Genomic DNA, 26,014 nt, shown 5'->3' with positions numbered 1-26,014 from the left:
GAAACTGAGAAGAACACTTTTAAGCACTTCCTTTTATCCCACATGAAAGCACACACAAAGCATTAACAAATTGTCTGCTTTGTAGTATTCTGGTATTAAAAAACATTTTCCCTAGTGAATAAATGCCAGACAGATGGAGAGCTAATATACACAAAGAAATTTTCTCATTAGTTACAACATATTGTAGTGTCTATTGGATCTCAAGTCACTGTGTATTGACTTTCATTGTTATTACAAAAGAAACATCAGCTTTAATTAAGTCAAAGAATTACAAATTTGTATAATGTGAAAGGGAATTGTTGGCCTCCTATTCTGGACAAGGTGAGGTAGAAACATTTCTGCTAATCCCTTTGCTAAGTAAAACTAAAAACCCTGAACGTATCATAAAAAACAATAAAAGGGATTATGGAAGTTGCAGAGTAGATATCGATCTCATCAGAGACCTTGGGATTCAAGGAATTACACTGTAGTTAGTGAATTTGGGTTTTCATTGTCTCTTCTATGGATCCTGGACTGAGCACTGAAGAAGACTGGAACCCAGAAACAATATCAAGTTCATGGAAAAAAAAAAAAAATTCCAAGAATTGCCTGCTCTCTTTAGCCAAAGGCCCAGGAAAGGAGTATTCTAACAAGACAGAAGTATTTTTTTACAGTATTCGAATAACTCCAAAAAAACATCATCAAGAAACCATGACCATTCCTCTCCACGTGTTGCTCAGAGATCAACAGTGATCAACACAGGCCAAGTCAGGTGCCCAGACTTCTATCCACACTCAGGGAACAAGACGCCTCTCCACTTTCCATGGTGTCAGTGGAGGCCAAGTGGGAAGTCTGGACTTTGCACTCTGGCAGTTTTGGAGGCCTGATAAATAAGAGATGTCAATAAAATCCGGAGCCTTAAAGCATAATATCCAAAATGTCTAGAATACAACTGAAAATCATTCATTATAGGGGTGCCTGGGTGGCTCAGTGGGTTGAGCATCCAACTCTTGATTTGCGCACAGGTCACGATCTCACGGTTCCTGAGTTTGAGCCCTGTGTTGGGCTCTGTGCTGGCAGAGAGGAGCCTGCTTGGGATTCTCTCTCCCTCTCTCTGCCCCTCCCCTGCTCACACACTGGAATGAGTGCTCACTTTCCTAAAATAAATACACCTTTAAAAAAAGAGAGAAAAACATCACTCATTATGCCAAAGACCAGGAAAACCTCAAAAGAGAAAAGATAATCAACACATGGCAACACTGAGATGACACAGAGAATGGAATTATTTAGTGATGGTTTTTCAAAATCCAATGGGAATTATAGCACAGAAAAATAGAATAATGGATTTTTAAAAATCCTCACTGGATGGGCTCTATCATGGATTACACATGACAGAAGGATAAATAAACTCGAATATAGAATACAGACTACTCACTTTGAAAACAAACAAAAGTGGACAGGGCTTCAGGGACCAGTAAGAGTATAGCAAAAGACTGGACAACCAGAAAGGGAAAAGAAAGGGGTTAGAGATGAAAACAAACAAACAAACAAACAAACAAAGAAAAAACCCTCAAACAATAATGGCTGAAAATCTCCCATGTTGGGCACAAGGCATAAACATTCATACTGAAAAAGCCAAACAGGATAATCCTAAAGAAATTCAAGCCAAGATACATCATAATCAAACTGAGGGAAACTAAAGAAAAGGAAAAATCTCAAAAGCAGCTACACAGAAATTAGGCAAACCTCTAAGGGAAAAAGGGTTCAAGTGTCCGTGGGGTTCTCATCTGCGTCCATGGATCCAGAGAGAAGTGACAACGTTTCTCAAGTGCTAGAAGAAAAGAAACTGTCATCTCTGAATGCCACATCCAGTGACGCCATCCTTAGGATACAAGGGAGAAATAAAGACGTTCTGAGACAATGGAAAAGGGGGAAAATATCTCCAGCAGATCTACCTTTAAAGAATTGCTAAAGGAATTCTTCAAATAGCACCGAAAAGATAACAGAAGGAGGACTGAGACTTCATGCAGGAAGAAAGAACAAGGCAACTGAGAAAAATAAGGGTAAATATAATAGACTCTTTTTCCTAAGGAGTTTGTTATATTGGATGTTTGGGCAACATTGTATCATTTCCTATAGTGCTCAACATATGTAGAAGAAACACTTAACATTTATCCCCCCCCCCCCCACCAAAAGGTATTTATGTTTAAAATGCGGGAGGGTAAGAGGTGCCTGAGGGTTTTAGTCACTTAAGCACCTGACTCTTGATCTCAGCTCAAGTCTTGATCTCAGGGTGGTGAGTTCAAGCCCCGCAATGGGTTCCACGCTGGCTGTGCAGCATACTTAAAAAAAAAAAAAAAAAAAAGTAAAATAAAATAAAATGTGGGGAGGATAAATGGACCTAAATGGAAGTAAGGTTTCCACATTTCACTTGAAGTGGTAAAATGTCAATTCCGGGAGGAGTGATAAGCTATCTATGTACATCTTAATATTAGGGCAACCACTAATGAAACTATACAATGAGATATGCCCCCAAACAATATAGAGGTGTCAAAATAATATTATTTTAAGATGTTTCAAAAATCTACAGTGATGAGAAGAAAGGAAATGGAAGTGAGAAACAGGAAACACAAAACAAACAGTAAAATGCCTGACACAGCCCCTAATCTATCAAAAACTACTTTAAGTGTAAGTGGTTTAAATACTTCAGTGAAAAGACTGAAATGGCAGAGCGCGCACGTAAACAAGAACCGACCGTCTGGCGTCTAAAGAAACTCGCTTTAAACGTGAAAACATAGGTGGGATCAAAGTAAAAGACTGGAAAATATATATGCCAGGCGAAAGTGGATTTGAAAACAAGTGGCTATAATATCGCCTTTGTTGGCTTCCCTCTTTCGTAAACTCTAAATGCTGGAGTGTCCTATGATCGAGTTCTCAGACTTTTTCTTCAGTATACACTAATTCCTGGGTTGAGCTCAACTAGTAACCTTCCTTTAAATATAATCCACACGCTGAAGAAGCCCAAATTTGTATCAAATTCTGGGATCACGCCCCAGCTGCGGATTCCATGTCTCCAAGTGGAATTTCATAGAGCTGTCAAATGTCCTCAATGTATCTTTAATACACTTATTCCTCAGGAAATAACCGAGTGTCTTAATGCTTAACACAGAGAGAATTTTCCATGATTCCAGCTGTCCTAATCTGGTCAAATCTTTCATAAAATAAATACATCCACAAAAAGTCCACTGAAAGAAAAAACTGGATTTTAAGCACCATCACTTTATTAGAGATTAAAAATGAACCAAAATAACTACTTCATTATATATTTATATTAACATATTTAGTCCCTGAAATTATCTCTTAATAGTTAAAGAGAATATTTTAAGGGAAATAAAACACTTTACCTACGCACTGAGGTGGTGGTGTCCAGTTCCCATTTGAACATGTCACTTCTCTGCCCCCAACCAGGTAAAAAGGTATGATGCACTCATAACGTGCCCTCTGACCAGGCAGATACTTAGACATCTCATCCAGTATAATAGCATTTTTCACTCTGGGTGGATTCCCACAGGAAATATCTGAATAGAAAGAAAAAAAGTCGCATCTCTAACATAATGGTCATTTTGAATCGCAAATCAGCGAATGGGATTCCAAATAGATCTCTAAGAGGATTTTAAATCAACAGTTAATCTGTCATGAAAGGCTGCTAATTTTAAGAAATTTACATATAAGATTGAAGAAAAGGAGATAAAGCAATATCTTTTCTTTTATAAGACTTGGCAAAATAACAGAAAAATAAATGTATAATTGACAAAAACAGCCTTCAATGATTCTTTCTTGCAAACGCTTAAGGACATTTCAATGCATAATGTATAATTCACCAGTGAGATTCAGGTGGACGTAAATGTAACAGGCTATAGGGATGGTTCCTAGACTGGAGTATACACTGAATCCCTTGGGAATTGTTAAGACACTTTCAGGGTTGCAGCCCCAGAGTTTTTGCCACCACAGGTCTGAGCAAGCCTGTGAATTCACATTTGCGTTTCTAACCATTTCCCAGAAGATGCTGATTCTGTTCTTCCAGAGACCACAGTTTGAGAACCACTGGGCTTTCAGATTGACCACTGAGTACACAATTCTATCCCTTTATGTTAAAACATAAACTTCTTCGACCTGGCCTCCAAGAATAATCCATGTCCATTTCATAAGTGCTGTTAGAAGGAATTGCATATTATATTAGTGAAGACATTTTGACAAATAGGTTTCAAAATTTCATTGAAGTACCTCTGCATATTGGCTTTCCTATCCATTGGCTGTTAATACACTGGATAGTATTTGGTCCATCCAAAAGGTAATTATTTGGACATTTATAAGTCACTTTTTCTCCTGACCTATAGAACGTCTTCTTCGGGCCTATGGGTGTGGCATTACCGAAGTCGGGTAAGCTAAAACAATCCGTGTCTGAAAGAAAAAGAATATGTACTTGTTCAGTAAATATTTTAAAATACATAATGGCTAATAACTATAATGTAGAATAATAGGTACACATCGAACCAATGAATACCTTGCAAAATTTTTCTTATACCTTGAAAAAATATGTTAGAAGTCTTCCTTATGTTATATTGAATAGTCCTATGTTTATCAAAGTATAACATGGGGATGATGACGTAAGTCTGAAGAGATATGGATACATGTAATGCTTGATCACACGTCTTACATTCAAATTCTTTCTTGCCCATACAAGCCATCTACCTTATGTATTTGTATTTTCACCTCTGTCAAAATCTGTTACCCTTATTCATGTCAAATATCTCAGAAAACTATACGTACAAGGAGATAACTGACAGACTAACAGTAAATTGAATAATGATGGGATTGATGAGCAGGGACCAGCTGTGACACAGGAACAGAGATGAGAAGTCTGAGGATGCGTATCACAGGAGGTCTAATGTGCACACACGGTGACATGAAAGTGAAAGAATTTGGCTCATGCTGTCACACTTTTATTATTACTACGGCTATTAATTCTCTACTAGAATCCACAGCTTCCCAGAGATACCCTGTTGAATTCTGGAATTACTGCCTAGTTTCATATTTGTATCATTTATGCTCTGAATTAAGAATATTTATCAATCGCAGAGGAAAATTAAATACACTATACTTTTGCACTCTGGTGGATGGGACCATTTTCCTCCTATACATCTTATGAATGCAGGTCCATTAATCTCAAAACCTTTGGTGCATTTGTACGTTACTTCTTCCCCATATTGGTAACTGTCTGACACGTGAGATAGAATACCATGTGGAATCAAGGGTGGTGGCTCACAAGAAAGTCCTAAAAAAAGAAAGAGACAAAGAAAGAATGACTCCATGTTTTACTAAAACTGAAACTTAATTTTATGCATTGGTTGACAAATTTGGCAGTTTATTTGAAAAAAATAACACAGGATCTGCAATTATATCACGGAGACGGTGTGCAAATGCTTCCCAAAACCATCATTCTGATGTATCCAGTTGACAACCTGAGTAGGAATTTGAAACTAAACATGTCAGTACATTATCAGCCATAGCGACTTCTTTCTAGATTGGTTTCCTGAGGCAAGGGAAACAAAAGCAAAAATAAAGTATTGGGATTACATCAAAATAAAACACTCGTGTACAGTGAAGGGAACAATCAACAAAACTAAAAGACAAGCTACAGAAAGGGAGAAGATATTTGTGAATGATGTAACTGATAAAGCGTTAGTAACCAAAATATATAAAGACCTTATAAAACTCAACACCCCCAAACCGTAACCCAGTTAAAAATGGGCAGAAGGCAAGAACAGACATAGATCCAAAGAAGACATACAGACAGCCAACAGACACATAAAGAGATGCTCAACATCACTGATCATCAGGGAGATGCAATTCAAAACTACAACGGGATATCACCTCACACCTGTCAGATAGGCTAAAATCAACACACAAGAAACAACAGGTGTTGGCAAAGATGTGGAGAAAGGGAAACCCTCCTGCAGTGTTGGTGTGGGAATGCAAACTTGTGCAGCCACTCTGGAAAACAGGGTGAAGATTCCTCAAAAAGTTAAACGTAGAACTACCCTATGATCCAGCAATTGCACTACTAGATATTTACCCAAAGAATACAAAAATACTACTTCAAAGGGACTCATGTGCCTTGATGTTTATAGCAGCATTATTTCCAATAGCCGAGATATGGAAGCAGCCCAAGTGTCCACTGATAGATGAATGAATAAAGAAGAGGGGGTACAAATACACAATGGAATATTACTCAGTCACAAAAGAAAGAAATCTTGCCATCTGCAATGACACAGACGGAGCTACAGAATATAATGCTAAGCGAAATGAGTCAGAGAAAGATAAATAACATATGATTTCGCTTATATGTGGCAGTTAAGAAACAAAACAAATGAGCAAAGGGGGGTGGTGGGGGGAAGAGGGAGAGAGGCAAACCGAGAAACAGACTCTTAATTATAGAGAACAATGTGACGGTTACCAGAAGGGAGGTGGGTGGGAGGATGGGTTTAGCAGGTGATGGGGATTAAGGAGGGCACTTGTGATGAGCACCGAGTGTTGTATGGAAGTGTTGAATCACCATATCCTACAACTGAAACTAATATTACACTGCATGTTATCTACCTGGAATTTAAACTAAAACTTAAATAATAAAAATAAAAAAATAAAAATGTCAATATATTTATGAAAGACACTATCAGTGTTTCTCAAACTAATAGTGAATAATAAAAAGAAGAGCATTGAGAATTAATCATCTTAGGTACCATGTGTTGTAAGAACTCACATGACATTATAGGAAAAACAAAAGAAATTTATAAAAACTCATGGCAAAGCAATCAGTACAAGTTCCATATATAAATGGGTAGGAATATGAATAGGCGGTATGTATACGGACAGAGAGGTTTAGTTGTACTACACATCTAGTTTTCATTAAACAATTGCCAGAATTCAAAGTCAGTCTGTAATGAGTCAATGAAATTACCACAAAGAGGATAGATTTGATTGTGCAAAAATTGCTGGTAAGGTACATGAATATATAAATGATTTTAGATATTTAGCTGTAAGTGATTCTATATATTTAGAAACCTAAAGGATTCTTTCTCACGAATTTGATGACAATTGATAATGCTTAATGGATTATATCGAAAATAGAATTGTGGTGTGCATACTGTCCTCACCTACACACCGAGGTGGAGAACTCCATTTTCCCATGTGGCACGTTATCTCATCTTTTCCAGATATCCTGAAACCATCCTCGCAAGTGTAATTTAATTTGGTGCCATGTACATAAACCTCAGGTTTCAATGTTTCGTCCATCTCTTCTGAAAATTGAGACGATTTAATGGTTCCATGTTCTATCTGAGGTGGTTGAGGACATGGGCTTTTTTCTGTATAAAGAACAGAGATCAATATTTAAATTGAAAAATGTAATCAAATACTAGTTGAGGTTGTAAAATAAGGATAATCTGAAAAATTAAATTACTGAAAAACTAAAAAACATCTGAAATTTGCAAGCTTATGTCTCCATCAAATCTACAGTAGTATCTGCTTGTTCACTCTGCCCCACATTCTTGTCCTGTTCATCATGAGTGAAATAGGCACAAACAAATTTTCTATGGTATTTACACAGTAACCCAAAGTTTTTGTCTGTTTCTTTCATAGAAGTGAAAGAATGCCGATTGATTTGTATACTTAGATTGCAATTTACTGTTTCAAGATAAAGTGAAATAGATAGACAGAAAGGTCCTTATCTTGTTCATTTACACAAAGCACAGGGGAGTATTAACCTCATTTGAAAGAATGTTACAAAGCAAGTTATGCATTACTGACCAACGCAGTGTGGTATTGACTGCCATCTTCCATCCTTGCACACGATTTCCTCTGCATCCTGAATTATATAATTGTCTTGACAGACAACAGATACTTTTTCTCCATCCTGATAATTTACCGTCGTTGCCATATTGTGAGCATTGGGAATCTGAGGTGGAGGTGGGCATGACTGCATTTGTACTTCTACAAATATGAAAATTAGATTTCGTGATGAAAATCACAAGTTAAAAATACTAAAGAGAAAGCCCAATAATAATGTATCATAAACGATCAAATAATAAGGTTATGCTTAAATATGTGATGCTCTTCAGCTTGTAGAGCGCTTTAATACATCACACGTGGTCTTAATGGTAGTATCTTCCTTTTATTCCTTCTGTGATAAATCGTGCATAATTTATGTAAAACTTCTTTTAATTATTTCTAACCATTACGATGTACTAACTGAATCATCCACTCAGTAACAGGCACTAAGTAAATACTGATATTAGGATCTTTTTACAGCTATCTATAATCAAATGTATTGTGATTGCATTAAAACCCGTATAAGATGTGGAATGGAAAATAATTAGCCAAAGGAAGAATTACACGTAGTTAATCAATTATTTGATACAGGTTCCTGGCCAAGACATGAATTAGATATGGTCACTAGTGATTAACAGTGTGTCGTTTGAAGTTCAAAACTCTCTGGAGATACTGTTGACTAGGTTGCCGACACTGTTTAGAGATACACAGATGATGAAATGCACCCTGTTTAACGGATTAGACAGCCTGACTTTACTTCTATGACCAGCAAGGTATACAAGATTCCCTTGCAAACTTGAGTTTGAGCTCCCATAAAGCAGAGATACCTCACATGTATCGTGGCGGTTCATAACCTGGAGACAAAGATGTCCTGTTCCACTGAGGGAAGACTCTGGACGGCTAACCTTGGAGGCTTTTGGACCTCTCTATGACACCTACGTTTGCTTTCTCCTGCCATGCATTTATTTCATTAAAGACCTTATGTGACTGTACTTTGGGAAGTCTCCTGAGTCCTTCCAATTATCTGACACTTTGTATTCAATTCAGAGAAATTGTTGACAGAATAGAATTCATTCATGCTGACTAATATGGTCATATTTTCTATTTCTATCTTTAGACAGATGCAGGAGTATTTTATATTTAATCAAAAGTTGTTTTCTTATTTCTGTTTTCATTATCTTGGCATATTTTTTCAATGTATTCTCAAGGATTTATTCTCTTCTATATCTGCTTGTTTAAGCATTTTTGTCCTAATAATCTTAATTTCTACTTCCTCTTGATACATTTTACCAGAGGTTGGTCTGGCAACTAAATCTCCGGCAGGTGCCACGTCTGCACTTTCCCTCTACCTTGATGGCACCAGTGGGTGCACTCCAGCCCAGGGCTCTCCTGTGGCTTCATCAAAGCCGGCGAGCGGGCCCCAGCCCTGCATTCTGCTGCCTCGCTAAAGCTGGCCAGCATGCTCAGCCCACAGAGGCACACTCCTTGATCCCCAGGCTCTAGTGGCCAGAGGGGCTTGCATTTCTGGGGCCTGCAACGCACTACAACAATCCGAGAGATAACTCTTGGTGGGCCACTACCTCCAGGGCACCACAAAGCAGCCTGAAACACAGCCCAGACTTTCTGGGGAAAAAGCCTAATTATCTGTCTTAGACCGGTAGCCTGAGGGGTGGACTTGAGATTTGCCGCACATCTGGGGGCCACCGAGGTGCCCTCAGGGAACGTGGACCAGGGGATGCCATCTTTGTGCTCTCCTCAGCCTCAAAGAAAATCAAATCACTATTTCTTAAAGATACCCGACCGGGCGTTAATTTGAGGCCATCAAGTTTCTGGGTGGGTTGTTTTATAGGGGACTGAAGCACTGATGCACTTAATATCTAGAAATGATGTTGTGGTTAGTTTCTAAATTCCCTTCCGGCTTCAAAGTTATTTGTAATAATAAATAGCTAAACATGTTTAAAAGATGCCCAAATACTGCTTTGGCAAGTTCGGAAGAAATAGAATAAGATTTTGAAAGTACTATAAACAAGAGCTTACCTGTGCAGGTTAGTTCAGGATCCCATCTTCCATTTATGCACGTTGAGTGTTTCTGTTCTGATTTTCCTCTACATTTGTAACTTATGTTCTCATTATGATCAAATTCGGTCTTAAATGGATTTACGTCACGTATAGTTAAGCTGTGTTTACACTTCCGAAGTTCATCTGTTGCTAGAAATGAAAATATTGCCTTGAAAAGACTACTTATAAGAATCAAAGCAGGGGCGCCTGGGTGGCGCAGTCGGTTAAGCGTCCGACTTCAGCCAGGTCACGATCTCACGGTCCGTGAATTCGAGCCCCGAGTCAGGCTCTGGGCTGATGGCTCGGAGCCTGGAGCCGGTTTCCGATTCTGTGTCTCCCTCTCTCTCTGCCCCTCCCCCATTCATGCTCTGTCTCTCTCTGTCCCAAAATAAATAAAAAACTTGAAAAAGAAAAAAAAAATTAAAAAAAAAAAGAATCAAAGCAGTTAATGCAGAACAATAGCTTAGACTCAATAGTATATCGAAATTAGAATTTATGCCCGTAAGTCCCACCAACCAAGTTATTCCTGATCATATTGCATGTGATGGGCTATTTATTATGTCTGAACATAAGTCCTGTGTCCAGGCTTTGAAATTTCAGAGAAAATGTCTGCCATAAATACAACCTGCACTTTGGGGATTAGAACAGCATTAAGAGGTAAACTTTTTTGGATGATTTACACACTGAACAGTCATCACCTGGTTAAATTTGGTCTCCTATTTATCTGTGGAAATAGAATATATGAAGCTGCTAGTTTAAATATCGTGTTTCAGAAAAATGAATATATTTTTTCACTTACGGTAATTTAATAAGCACATCTAAAATGTATTACGTAAAATGTGAACACTTAAGCAGATCTTTTGCATGATCACTAAAATGGGACAAATACTTGGACTAAGAAATTGGGTGCTTCAAGTCACGACCTGTTTACTGTATATACTCTTCCAATCTTTGAAATACTATTTTGTACATCAGGTCAACCTATAATTCAATAATATTGTAAGAGTCAATTTTGTTGACTCTAATACGAGTATAACAACTTTTTATACAACTACAAACTTCAAAAATTCAATGCAGCCCGGAGTACTTTGTCAAGTTGATAAAATATCAATTGATGTAGGTCTTTGGATTTTTTAATAAGTGCCCAAAGAAGTAATGATTTTGTAATACAATAAAAAATAATACAAAGGGGAATAATTCAAAACACACTAGAGGCTGAAAATAAATTCTGGTTTTAGGGCTTGTCCTCAGTGTTGAGGAAGAGAAAACAAGGTTTTCTTCAGGTGATAGTAACTCACCCATAGTCAAAAGGAGTGGTAGTGGGTGTTGTCATGGTCCTATGATTGACTGGTTTCTGAAAGAAGTTCCTTGATTCTTACGAGAAAATAAACATTTTGAGAAGAGTGAAAAGCTAGACTAGCTAGAGGTACAAAATCAACACTGAGAGGAGAAAATTGGAGTAAGGTCTATGATAGTTAAAAGTGGATTATGGTAAACTTGAAGATAGGTCGAAGATTAACCTTGGAAAGGCAAACTCTGAGATCTAAAAAGACTAATAAATGAAATAGATGTTTTAGTATAAGAGTGAAAAGTTGAGAGTTTTCATGCCTGTTACAACCTTGGGTTTTCCCCCATATAAAATGAGGGGAAATCGTTTGTGGAGATAGAAGAGGACAAAGATGAAATTTGGTCTTCAAGGACTGGCAATACTTCTCATGGGAATGTGTCTAGCAAAAATGTAAGGATTAAAAAGCAACAAAACCTAATGGTTCATTCAACAAACTCCTATTTCATGTCTGCTGTGTGTTCACCAGTCCTTTGTATATTGGGAATACATCGTGAACAAAACAGGTGTCAATCTCTGCTCTCATGGAACATGAGCCTAAGCCCTACCTTCTCCTTGGAACAATTAATGCCTAGACATCTGGTGAATAAGTAAGATTGGACATCCAGGACTCTCTTCGAATGTAGGACCCAAGAAAACTGTAGGAAAGAACTCATTCCAAGGGAAAAAGGAAAAGGGCCCCCAATATTTTCCCAGCTAGTCATCAAAGACTTGGTCATCCAAAGGTCAGGATGATGCACGTACATCAACCAGAGTGAAGTCCAACAATCAGGTTTGTTTCCTGGCCCCACCCTGACTGCCTCCTTTGACTGCCTTATACTGCGACCCCAGAGGGTCTGCAGCTCACCCACCCTTTGGCACATTAAATGCTTGCTGCCGCATTTGAAACAGACTGGGAAATCCTTAGAAGCTTTGAGAGAGGCAAGATTCCTATAGGGATGTAGCAAGTGGGCACTTTCTTGACACTGTCTGTTTTCCAGGGCCTGAAAACAAGAGTGCCGCGTAAAACGAAAATGGGATTTATGCAAATATGCTTCTATTTTCCTGGCGATTAATACTCAGATTTAAATCATATGAATAACTGTAAGTAAAATTTAGCTTCACACTTAAAAACCATGTTAATTTCAGGGATAGAAAGGGTGATCAGACTCTCTTGCTAGTTTATATTTTTCCTTTGTAGACGATAAGCAATCATTATAATTTAAGACCTGACATTTTCAAGCATATATCTAAATTTCAAAACTATGTTTGCAAATACAGTTTGTACAATAAAAATATTACATTTCATTGACCGTCTATTTGAGAAGTGTCTTCTCACCAATGCACTGAGGAAGTTGGGTCCATGATCCACTTATACATGTAATTGATTTCTGTCCAATCATTGTGAATCCTTCTCTGCAATTGAACTCCACTGAATCTCCTTGGTGATAGGGAGGGTTAGAAGTCTGAACAGCGTAGCCATAATTAAGTTCGGGTATATCTCCACATGTAGTCTCCACCTCTGTGAAAATTTCAGAAAAATATGTTTACTTATAAAATATAATTTATGTGTTTCTATAAATATAAAAGGTTGGTTTATTTTAAATATGAATATATTTTATACATTACCAATACAAATAGGCAAGTCTGTCCACCGTCCATCAACACACTGAATTTTATTAAAACCCTTCATCAGAAATCTAGGATTGCACACATATTCCACCAAATCGTTGTGTTCGTAGGTTTCTTTCTGTGTTTCTTTAACTTTCCCGTTAAGGAGTTGAGGAGGTGGATAACACTCTTTTGTTTGCTCTACAGGAGAAATAATGTGTAAATAATGATCAAATTACCTATTTCACAACTTAAAAAACAATAAAATGGAGAGTTTTTTCTTTAATTAATTTATATTATTTATAATGTACTTTATTATAGCCTTCTTAAGCAATGAAAAACAAATAGTGCTTAAACAAGAAACATGTTTCCCAGTTCTTTTTTCAAAATTATTATTTTAGAAAGAGAGATAGAGGATAAGAAGGGAGAGGAGAAAGAGACAGAGTGAGAATCTTAAGCAGGCTCTATATGTTCAGCATGGAACCCGACATGGGGCTCGATCCCATGACCCAGGGATCATGACCTGAGCTGAAATCAGGATTCAGATGCTCAACCAACTGAGCCACCCAGGCACCGCAACCCACTACTGTTAATTACACTGAACTAGTATATTGGAAGTATATTGAAACCCAGAAAACATGTTTAATAATCTAGATATTCTAGAGATGTATGCAAACCAATTAATAAATATGGTCATGTAAATGTTAACAATATTCATATGCCATGGAAAAAGTTTATCAAAACTGTTTGAAAAAAAAGTCATCATTTGAGGCTAGCATTTTATCAACATATTTTAACTTTGGTTAAGACACACATGTGATTGAATGGACTGAATTAACTATACATTACTTGAATATTGTTTAGACACTCGATGAAGGTTGAGGGAAGGCCCATGCCATACCAAGTGTCCAATATTAACAGTGGAATTGTAGTCAAAAGGAAAAGTAACAAACATTAAGGCATAACATATGTATCTATGGCTATTACCACTACATACTTCATACTCTGGTTTCTCTTCAGATCGTGTAAATCTTTCGCCTTTTACCACTACATATTTCAAGAAACAAGTGGATTTTTCTTCTTAAATAAGAAAATCTGAGATATCTACTACCCAACACATGTCCTGGCTTAATGAATTAGATTACATACACACACACTTGAAGCCAACAGAAAATTAAGCGTGAGAGAAACAAAAACATAAAAATGTTGGTTTCAAAAATCCTATTTCTTGTTGTAGCAATTAGAAGATAAATATTCACCTTTACATGTTGGAAGATTAGGGGACCATCCAAAGTCGTAACACTGAACTGAATCTGGTCCAACTCTTTTAAGTCTTTGTGTGCAGAAAAATTTCAACACATCTCCGACTTTATATTTGTCTTTTTTGGGCTGAGTATTTAAGTTATCTTCTATTTCAGGAATCTTGCATTCTATTTCTATAAAAATGTTCAAAAATTTGCTGAGAATATAAAATTAATCATTGGCAAAGTAAATTTTATATGTGTCGTATAAAAATGAGGTGCTGGGTACTGCTTATACAGAGGAACCACAGAAAATTTTACATATTAGGTTTTCTACGCCCTCTAAATTCATAGGGGACCCTGAGAAATATTAAGGCATTGAAGAGCAACATATGTACCCTGAAAATGTATTTGGAAGGTCAACTTGCTTACACTGGATCTGATTTTATAACTGACATTTATAAAATAAATGCTATATTATTTTGTACTCCCAAAACAGAAACATATTCTTTCACATTAAAAAAAAAAACCCTGATGCTACATTTTTAAAATTGCACTCAAATAAGATTAGGATTTTGTTTAATGTAAATATAATTGGACAACCAGAACACTAGGAGACATTTCTAACAGTTTCTAAGAAACTATTAAAATAGCTTAATTTATATTGATTATATTATATTAGTACAGAAATCAAACTGAAAAATGAAACAAAATAAGGAACCATGTTCAAAGCCAAATAGTTAGGCATATTCTAGGCATCCTGAGTATTTATATAATACCCAATTATCTATTCTTATTAAACCTTTATACTATTAAGAAATTATTGATTATTCTGATTCAATTTACGAATATGTAAAATTATCCCTTCAAATTTGTCAAGTTTGTGACATTCGTGACATTCCCAAATAAAAATAAGCTAAATTCCTAAAATAAAGAGCTTCTCTCAGGGTCTGCAGAAATTAACAATCAAGGCAGAAGGTGTAAAAGCAGAAACTCAGGAGCAAAATAGCTGAGGAAATTGTAAGAAACTACAATTTTGGTTTTCTTATAGCATACACTCAAAGAACCCAGTTTTAAATAATATGATAGCCTGCATTTAGAATAACAAACAAAATTATTCTTTGTTTATAAACCTATCATGTATATATGGCCCATAGGAAACACTGTGTTAAAGAGAGATAATGGTCCTTGGGCTTTCAAACACCCACTTCTCCCAGGTTAGAGTAAATCAAAGAAGACACCTTGATTTTAATCATGACTTCTTAAAACTTAATTAATTATTTTTAGATGATTATTTGTTTTTGAGAGAGAGAGAGAGACAGAGTGTGAGTAGGAGGGGTGGAGAGAGAGAGTGAAACACAGAATCCGAAGCAGGCTTCAGGCTCTGAACTGTCAGCATAGAGCCCCACATGGGGCTTACACCCGAGAACTGTGAGATCAGGACCTGAGCCAAAGTCTGAGGTTCAACCCACTGAGCGACCCAGGTGCCCCCAAAATGACTTTAAATAATGCAAATTTGTTCAAATTGGGATATCTTAAACACGTTTTGTTAATTTTGTTAGTCCTGAAAAAAAAAAATACCTGGAAAAATGGTACTTACCATAACATACTGGTTTATGAGACCAACCATCATTACCACACACTATTGAACCTGTGCGCCCATCTTGGCTTTTGTATCCATCGTGGCATTCATAGTCCAACGTGTCGTTGAGTTTAAACCACGTGCCATTGCTTTTGGCTTTGGCATTCTCAAATGCTGGCATCTCACAAGATTCTAATGCATAACAGAATTGAAGATTTCAATTCTAATATTATTTAATGGACAATGTAATTAAGTCTCATCCCAAGGAGGTAAAAAAAACCTTGATCAATTAGCTTGTGCTAGTAAATTCAGTATCATATTAAGTTAAGAATACCAGTGATAAATCATTGTCTTCAAAGTTACTCGAAATGAAAAAATATGTTTCTACACAGCATTTTCCTTATCACTTAAACACTCTGAAAAAATTTTTCTACGAACACTTTTCTCAATCAGTTATACTTATGTGTTTATGCCATGCTTGTAATCAAATAGGCCATTACAGGTGCATCATATTTTAACTAGCAGAGAGGAATAGGATTTGGTGAACTAAGATGCCACATTCACTAGCAAGGTGACAAATATTCCAGACAAAACTGGATCAGTTGAATACGATTGGTTTTCAAAAATGCAAGTAAATTTTTAAACATTCTATAAAACTCTACTTTAAAACATCATAATTTCTAAAGCTCACATGCTGATTTTCTTCCCCAAATATTTTCCTAATGGCTGTTCATTTTTCTAAACTTACCAAGATTGAATGGAGAGATAACTATTTTTATTATTAGTTATAAGACAGTAAAATGTTAAAAGTTTTAATTTTTGCTACAGTGTGTTCATAAAGATTAGGTAACTCATCTCAAATTTTATGCTGTGTTACGGAGCCAGCTACCTTAAAGCTTTAAAAAACAAAGCAAAACTATACTAGTGAAGAGAGACAGTGTGTTTCTCTTCCATAGTAAGTATTACAATGGATAACTAACTAACATTCAGTATAAAATGACTTTATATGGGAGCCACTTTTATCATTTTTTTTTTGTGGCTAGTGCCCATAGTAAGCATGGAAATTGAAAAAAATAAGGAAATGAAAACAGTACAAATGGATATTCAAATATCCACTTCCTTTAAAGTGAATATGTAAATATCGGTTCAAAACTATCACTGTGTAGCTTTGGAGTATAAGATAAACTGAGGAAACTGTTCATAGAAATCTTCATAAACATCCAGGGACAGGGAAATGTTTCAACACAGCTGTATTTGGCACCATCTAGCAGTATTCCTTCTCCACTAACTAGATGTTTATGAACATTTTCTAAAGGAGAGGATTTTTAAAGTGGGCTACCCTGGAATGTCAACCATAAACTCCATACTTTAATTAAAATTCTGCACTATGGACCCACATCTTCACTTACAAACATTACTTTCATGTCTAGAAACAAAGATTCTGTCATCAAAGTCTGATCACCTAAAAGCAGGAATAGGCACAAATATATTTTGCCAGCCAAAAGTAAGTGAGTTTCCAGGAGAATACACATAAGGCTCCCTGACTCGTTTCCAAATCACAGGATGTTTTAAAATGGAAAATAACAGGGGCTCCTGGGTGGCTCGGTCGGTTAAGCGTCTGACTTCAGCTCAGGTCATGATCTCATTGTCCGTGAGTTCGAGCCCCGCGTCGGGCTCTGTGCTGACCGCTCAGAGCCTGGAGCCTGTTTCGGATTTTGTGTCTCCCTCTTCTTTCTGCCCCTCCCCTGTTCATGCTCTGTCTCTCTCTGTCTCAAAAATAAATAAACGTTAAAAATTTTTTTTTTTAAAATAAAGTGGAAAATAACGTAAACTGAATGATGTCCTGCTACTACACTGTATAAGTGATTACTCTTAAAGGCAAAAAATTACATCTGTTTTCATTTATCTTTTCAAATGGGAATCATGTCAACCCCTCCCCCCAGAAAAGAATTCACTTAGAGTAAACTTTTGTTCAATAGCCATCAGCATAATGAATAGGAACATAATAAATTACTCACTAATACATGTGGGTTGAGGTGACCATCCACTTTCCAGACATGTAACCTGTCCTGAAGTTTTACCATCTGGTGTTACATATCCTGGTTTACATTGATACTGTGTTTCTTTATTTAAGGAATATGTAGGTTCATATTCAGAAAAAAATCCATTTTCAATTGTTATCTCTGATTTTGAACATGTTTCTGAAAGGCAGAAAGTATAAGGAAAAGATAAGCATATAAATAAACATTTTTATAAAGATTCACTGTAACAACACAAAAATAAGGAGTCATTTACAAATGAAAACCGGGAAAAATCTGAATCATCCAAATTCCTGGGACAGAAAAAGTAAGCGACAAAGATACTAAATCAAAATAGTTCATTAATTTTTTCTCTTTGGAATGAAGCGACATTTAGAATACTCAGAATCCCTACTAGGAAATTATTATGAATCTGTTTGTCTAATGGATCTGGAATCCTACAGTGTGTCAGAGGTGTACCGGCAATAGGTCCTTTCCAGGCACTTGTTTTAAATATTGCCAACGCGGGGTCTCCTAAGCAACTCCAGTACTCAATTGGGGTATCCGAGATCAGGTGACGATCTCAGAGAAACTGCCACCATAGCTACCACAACTCTGAGAATCTGCAATGTTTGTCATCATAATTGGGTGCTTAAAACCATATGGATACGTGGAGTTCAATGAGTATGACACAGATCAGCACGTTCCTTCATGTTCTGAGACCAAAATGATGATTCCTCAAATTATGTGTAACGTGACTTAAAACAATAAACAAGACTTCTGTCATGTACAAAGTCTTCACAAAGTTCAGCTTTAGTTTTTAAATAACCCATGGATAAAGAAGAAATCAAAAGAGAAAATATGAGCTATATATTTTTTCATAATTGGTAATTTTATTCCTTCACTTGGGGTGCCTAGTACACTGGAAATGGGATACTAGGAATATTAAACACTCAGGATAAGGAGTAAAGTACATAATCTTATTTATTTATTAAAAAATTTTTTTAAGTTTTTTTTTTGAGAGACAGAGGGGGACAAGAGTGTGAGCGGGGGAGAGTCAGAGAGAGGGAGACACAGAATCTGATGCACGTTCCAGGCTCTGGGCTGTCAGCACAGAGACCAATGTGGGACTTGAACTCCCATACCATGAGATCATGACCTGAGCCAGAGTTGGATGCTTAATCCCTGAGCAACCCAGATGCCCCTGTAATCTTTTTTTTAAAACATTAAATCTTTTGAATTGAATTGTAAGAAAAATATTTTACACGAAATTTTGTGAGAGGATAATAACATAGTCTGAGAGGAAATTTTACTGTTTTATACATATAATAGAAAAGAATACAGAATGAAAATCAATCATCAGAAAAAGAAAAGCAAACAAAACCCAACATACATATAAATTTGAAAAAACATAATAGTGTTAGTGAGATGATGGAATAGGGTGTTTTGTTTACACATTATTTGATTTATTTCTGTTCTAATCTTTAGTATTTCCTCCCTTCTTCTAAATTTGGGCTTAGTTTGCTCTTTTTCTAGTTCCATGAGCTATAAACTTAGGTTGTTTATATACAATCTGCTATGTTAAGCTAAATTTTTTATGTTTATTTATTTTGAGAGAGAGAGAGCACAGACACACACACACACACACACACACAAGTGCACACGTGCAAGCAAGGAAGAGAGAGAGGGGGAGAGAGAGAGAGAGAGAGAGAGAGAGAGAGAGAGAGAGAGAGAGAGAGAGAGACCCAAGCAGGCTCTGTGCTGTCAGCACAGAGTCCTACTGCGATGCTTGATCTCAAGAAACCAATCGTGAGATCATGATGTGACTCAAAATCAAGAGTTGAACACATAACTGATGGAGCCACCCAGGCGCCCTGATCTTCTTTGTTAATGTAGACATTTATCATTAAAAATTTCCCTCTTTGCACGGCTTTTGCAACATCTCTGAATTTTGTTACACTGTTTTTGTTTTTATTTGTCTCAAAATATTTTTAAAAATTCTCTTGCTCTTTCCTCTTTGACCCTATTGTTGCTTGAGAGTGTATTTTCTTTCCACCTATTTGTGAATTTTCCCATTCTAGTTTTACCCCATTGTGACTGAAAAAGATAGTGCATACAATCTTTCATGTGCAGCAGAATGTACTTTTTCACTGTTAGGTTGAAAATTCCATATATATCTATTAGGTCCAAAAATGTTTATATTGTGGTTCAGTTCTTCAACTTCTTTCTTGCCTTTCTGTGTTGTATTTATTGTTCCAAGGGAGGTATTAAAGTCTCCTAATATTACTGTATTTCTGTCAATTTCTCCTCTTCACATCTGTCCATATTGCTTTATATATTTATGAATTCCAATGTTGGTTCCACGTCTGTTGAAAATTGTTACCATTTTCCTGATGAATGGACTCATTATTATTATATAATGATCTTCTTCATCTCTAGAGACAGTTTTAGATTAAGTCAGTTATTTTTTCTGATAGAAGTATAATCACTCCATCATTCTTTGGTTGCTATTTGCATGAAATATCTTCTTCCATTCCTTCACTTTAGCCTATTGTGTCTTTAAATCTAAAGTGATTTCTTGGTTATTTTATTTTAAATCATTCAGGTACTCATTCCTTTTAATAGGTAAATTTAAATGATGTATATTTAAGGAATTACTGGTAGGTGAACACTTACTATTAACATGTGGCTAATTGTCTTCTGTTTTGCATCTGTTTGTTTCAATTTGCTCCTCTTTTGATGACTTCCTTTGTTATTTGATTATAGTTTACAGTTATTTACTTTGATTCTTATTATGCAGTACATTAGATCTCCAGAATTATTTATAACTGAAGGCTTACACGCTTGGACCAGCATCCACACCCACCACCGGTACAGAACTTCCATTCTACATTCTGCTTCTATGAATTTGATGTTTTCTTTTTTCTTTTTTGATTTCATATAGAAGTTTTATCATGAAGTATTTGCTATCTCTGGATTATTACACTTAACGTATTGTCCTCTAGGTTCAACCATGTTGTTGTGAATATCAAGATTTTCTTCTTTCTCATGGCTGAATAATATTCTAGTGTGTGTGTGCGTGTGTGTGTGTGTGTGTATACATATATATATACATATATATATATATACACCTTCCTTATCCATTCATTTGTGTGTATACATATATATATACATATATATATATATACACCTTCCTTATCCATTCATTTATCAGTGGATCCTAAGCAGGGTCCATTCCAAGCTCCACATGGGACTAGATCTCAAGACCGAGATCATGACCTGAGCTGAATCAAGAGTCTGATGCTTAACCAACTGAGCCACCCAGGAGCCATGTTCCTCAGTCTTGAATGTCCTCCTCCCTGGCATCCTTATTTCCATGACTCCCATCCAACCTTCAAAGCCTACCCAAGATGCCATCGTGACCCTGACAGATTTGGCTCTCTTCATTCCACCTCTTACAAACAAACTCCCCAACCCAATCCCACTCCAGACTCTCATTCCAACTTGGAATTCTTGTCTCCTCTAAATGATCCTGTAGTCTCTCTTTTGCTTGCCTCCATCACAATGCTTTATATAGTAAAATACAATATGTTGATGAAATACAATAATCATTCCTTTTGTTTTCCTCACTAAATGGACTTTTGGTAAATGCTAGTCCTAATGCCTGGCACTTAGCAGGCACTTAGCAGTCACTTAAAAAGTGACCATTGGATGGGCAAATAAATGAATGAAAGAATGAATGGATGAATATGAAGCTCTTTTGGAACCTTTCCATTATATCTGCAGATTGCAGGCAACCCATGGGAAGAGCACAGTGGACGGTAACCAATATAAAAGGTAAGACATGAGAACACATGTGCAGTGATCTCAAAGCTCTACTGCATGAACCCAAGAAACTCTGCTATCTGTAACTCCATTGTACCTCTTGACTACATGTCTTAATTTTGAATTTATGCCATAATTTTGAAGTCAGGAATCATTTTAATTTTGTTCAAAAAGGCTTTTGGGAGCCTTTGAAGGAACAAGTCTATAATCACTTTCCTATCTATTACATTTTTGGTCAACATGGTTTGAGAAACTTGGCTCTCTCAGTTAAAATGTCCAAACACATAAAAGTGCTCTTTCAAATATTTTTACCCCTTTCCTTTTGTTCTTTTTTTGTGATTTTTTCCTAAAATATAGCACTTTTTACCTCAATTACATCATCTCTTATTTATGCACCATATTCTGAAACTAAAGTTGTTAAGATATGGGTAAAGTGCACATCAGGTAAGTGAGCACAGGATAGACTGGTTGGGAAAATCTTACATCCTGCATTGGTAGGGGATGGTGTGTGGGGTGAGGGGGGAGGCATAACTGGGATGAAGGAAAAGTGCAAAGGTTGTAGAACAATGAGGGATTGAGCAAAGAAAAGTGGATCAATGTAGACTTTGGCAGAAGCCCTAGCAATCAAAGGCCAAATATGAAGAACCTACTAATTTATGTGTCATTGGGGGACTTAGTTTCAGCTAAGAACAATTTCAGCAATACTTAGTAATTCAGTTCTAGTTTAACATTATATGCAGGCAGGAGAGTAGCATATGGATTCTCTAGATATGTCTACATTAAAAATAAGGCTTGCTGTGGCACACCTCTCCCTCTTGTGACACTACTGGGGCATCTGCTCTGACCCTTCGCATGGCGCTCACTGTCAACTTTCACCCATCAGATCTCCCCTCCCCAGGGCCACCTCACCTTCCAGAGTTCCTTAGTCCCCTTCTTCACCTTCATCATCCATTTCTACCTTTCCTCACTGAAATTGTAATAGAGAACTTTTCAGCTTATAATGATTCACAGTAAACTGCAGTAAATACTATTGGATTTTACTATTCTAAAGTATTTATTCACAGTGTTTGTTATTCCACATAAATTTCAGGTTTGTTGAATCTAGTAATATCAATACATTTCTTTTTTTCTTTTTTAAAAAAAATTTTCTTTTTTCTTTTTTTTAAATAGAATTTATTTTTTTAATGTTCATTTATTTATTTTGAGAGAGTGCAAACAGTGGAGGGGGAGAGGGGGAGAGGGGGAGAGGGGGAGAGGGGGAGAGGGGGAGAGGGGGAGAGGGGGAGAGGGGGAGAGGGGGAGGGAGGGAGAGGGAGAGAGAGAGAGAGAGAGAGAGAGAGAGAGAGAGAGAGAATCCCAAGCTGGCTCCCAGTTGTCAGCACAGAGCCTGCTGTGGGGCTCAATGCCACAAACTGTGAGATCATGACCTGAGCTAAAAGCAAGAGTCAGATGTCTAACCTACAGAGCCACCCAGGTGCCCCTACTACATTTCAAAGAAGAGAGGATACTGAAGGCAATTGGGCCACTGCACAACTTTAAATCACACCATATAGGTAAACATCACACAACTATTTCTAAAAACTGGAGTTTTCTTGACAGCAGAAGGCGAATTCCTATTTATCATATTGGCATTGAAACACAGAGTTCAGGATTAAACGCCACTGCCTTAAGTTTTCTGGATTACATAAGTATGTATGACATTCATACACATCTTTATAAAATAGTACTTTTAATTAATTTATAAATAATTCTTACGATTGATAATGTCAATTTTTTTTTCCATTTTAGGGTTAACTCTAATATTGGAAACCATCTTGTACTTGAAACAACATACAAAAAAATTGTTTTACTTTGTTTTCTGATAGAAGAGAATCTCTCTAGCTTTGATCCATATTTTACTCCTGAAAGATTATTTTTGGCCCTTGAAACCTCCAGAATTAGGTAACACCCACATCTCATGAAAACTTATTTTAATTTCTCTTTCTGATAATTCATTATTAGTGTTCAGAAATACAGCAGATTTTTGTATATTGATTTTGTATCCTACAACTTTACTGAATTCATTTATTAATTCTAACAGGTTTTGTTGTTGTTGTTGTTGTGGAGTCTTTAGTGTTTTCCCTAAAGAATACATCATATGCACACAGAGCTAATTTTACTTCTTTATTTATTTTTTATTTTTATGTTTTACATTTATTTATTTTTGAGAGACAGAGAGAGACAGCACAAGTCGGGGAGGGGCAGAGAGACAATGAGACACAGAATCTGAAGCAGGCTCCAGGCTCTGAGCTGTCAGCACAGCACCCAATGTGGGGCTCGAACCCACGAACCGTGAGATCATGACCTGAGCATAAGTCGGACGCTTAACCGACTGAGCCACCCAGGTGCCTCTTTACTTCTTTGTTTCTTATTTGGATACATTTTATTTCCCTTTTTCAACACTGATGAGAGTGGGTATCTTTGTATTTTTCCTGATCCTTGAGGAAAGCTTTTAGCTTTTCATCAAATGTGATGTTAGTTATGGGCTTCTTATTTATGGTCTTCATTATGTTGATGTACATTTCTTCAATACCTAATTGTTGTCAGTTTTTATCATAAATGGATGTTGAATTGTGTCAAATGCTTTTTGTGTATCTATCTGGATGATTATATGATTTTTTACCTTTAATTTTGTTAATGTGCTATATCATATTACTGATTTAAATCTGTTGAATCACCCTTGAGTCCCATAGATAAACCCAACTTCATCATGGTGTGTGAATCTTTTAATGTGCTATTGAATTCAGTTTGTTAACATTTTGTTGAGCATTTCAATATTTATGTTTATCAGTGATGTCGGGTATAATTTTTTTTGTAGCATCCTTGTCTGGTTTTGGTATTAAAGTTAATCTATTTTTGGAAGTGCTCTCCCTCAAAATTTTGGAGTTTTTAAATAAAAATTGGTATTAAATCTTCTGTTAATTACCAGTGAATACTTCTGGTCCCAGACTTTTCTTTGAGGAGATATATTAAATTAATTATTCAGTGTTGTTACTTGTTACTGGTTTGTTCAGATTTTCCATTTCTTAATGATTTTGTCTTGTCAGTTTTATATTTCCAGGAACTTATCCATTCTCTGTCAACCAATTTGTCAGTGTGTAATCATTTATGGTGGTCTCTTATGAACACTTGCATTTCTATGATATCAGTTGAATATCTTCAATTTCATTTCTATTTTATTTATGCGATCTCTCTTTTTAATTAGTTACTCAGCTTAGGTTTGTCAATTTTGTCTACATTTTGAAAAAGGTAGGTATCTATTTTGTTGACTTTTTGGTCTTTATTTCATATATTTCTGCTCTGATTTCTGTTATTTCCTTCTTTCTGCTAATTTTAGGCTTAGTTTTTCTTCTTTTCCAAGTTTTTTAATGAAAAAAATTTCATTTTATTTGTTAGACATCACAAGTCAGGGTAGGGAGGGGTAGGAGAGAGAGAATCTGAAACAGTCTCTACCCTCACGTGCGGAGCACTATGTGGGGTACAAGCCCATGATCCTGGATCATCGCCTGAGCAGAAATCAAGAGTTGGACACTCAACCAACTCAGCTACCCAGGTACCCCCTTCTTTTACTAGCTTTTTGATGTATACAGTTTGATTGTATATTTGAGATCATTTCTTTTTTTACTGTAGGCATGTATTACTAGAAACACCTCCCACAGAAGTGCCTTTGTATGTGAAGCAGGTTTTTCTTTCTTGTTGCTTTCAAAATTCTTTGTACTGTATTTTTTTTCTAGATTGACTGTATGTATGTATGTATTTAAGTTTTCATTTTAACACCGGTTGGCTGACATACAGTGTTATATTAGTTTCAGGTATGCAGTATAGTGATTCAACAATTCCATACATCACCTAGTGCTCATAGTGACAAGGATACTCTTTCATCTCCATCACCTATTTCACCCATCCCCTCTGCCAGCTTTCTCCCCTCTGGTAACTATCATATTGTTCTCTACACTTAAGACACTGAAGAGCCTTTTTTTTTTTTTTTTTTTTTTTTGGTCTCTCTCTCTCTCTCTCTCTCTCTCAAATTTCCTCCCTTTGCTCATTTGTTTTGTTTCTTAAATCCCACATATGACTGAAATCATATGGTATTTGTCTTTCTCTGACAGACTTATTTTGCCTAGCATTATACTGTCTAGTCCATCCAAGTTGTTGCAAATGGCAAGATTTCATTCTTTTTTACGGCTGAATAACAGTCCATTTATCTTTATCTATTCACCAATTGGTAGACACTTAGGCTGCTTCCATATCTTGGTTATTGCAAATAATGCTGCAATAAAGATAGGGGTGCGTGTATCCCTTTGAATTAGTGCTTTTGTATTCTTTGGGTAAATACCCAGGAGTGTGATTGCTGGATATTACAGCAATTCTATTTTTAACCTTTTGAGGAACCTCCATACTATTTTCCAGAGATGCTGCACCAGTTTGGATTCTTGCCAACAGTGCAAGA

The 26,014-nt window shown here is 36.4% G+C and overlaps 1 protein-coding gene across 1 annotated transcript in view; it reads right to left on the bottom strand.

The window, feature by feature from the left end:
* LOC109276536 (complement factor H) overlaps positions 1-26,014 on the bottom strand; it is a 111,195-nt gene that overhangs the window by 1,188 nt on the left and 83,993 nt on the right. Inside the window, exons 12-23 of the mRNA XM_053908993.1 lie at positions 17,701-17,883; positions 15,701-15,874; positions 14,119-14,295; positions 13,440-13,442; positions 12,878-13,060; positions 12,588-12,770; positions 9,904-10,074; positions 7,846-8,028; positions 7,194-7,403; positions 5,141-5,314; positions 4,264-4,440; positions 3,384-3,557 (exon numbers count right to left, since the gene is read on the bottom strand). Coding sequence (XP_053764968.1) covers positions 3,384-3,557; positions 4,264-4,440; positions 5,141-5,314; positions 7,194-7,403; positions 7,846-8,028; positions 9,904-10,074; positions 12,588-12,770; positions 12,878-13,060; positions 13,440-13,442; positions 14,119-14,295; positions 15,701-15,874; positions 17,701-17,883 — 1,992 coding nt within the window. The remainder of the gene's footprint in view (positions 1-3,383; positions 3,558-4,263; positions 4,441-5,140; positions 5,315-7,193; positions 7,404-7,845; positions 8,029-9,903; positions 10,075-12,587; positions 12,771-12,877; positions 13,061-13,439; positions 13,443-14,118; positions 14,296-15,700; positions 15,875-17,700; positions 17,884-26,014) is intronic.

Source organism: Panthera pardus, unplaced genomic scaffold (genome assembly GCF_024362965.1).
Source record: "Panthera pardus isolate Hobbes unplaced genomic scaffold, ASM2436296v1 HiC_scaffold_21, whole genome shotgun sequence".
Classification (NCBI taxonomy): Eukaryota; Metazoa; Chordata; class Mammalia; order Carnivora; family Felidae; genus Panthera; species Panthera pardus.
Note: the sequence above shows the minus strand (reverse complement) of the source record. Positions and strands in the feature narration are given on the sequence as shown.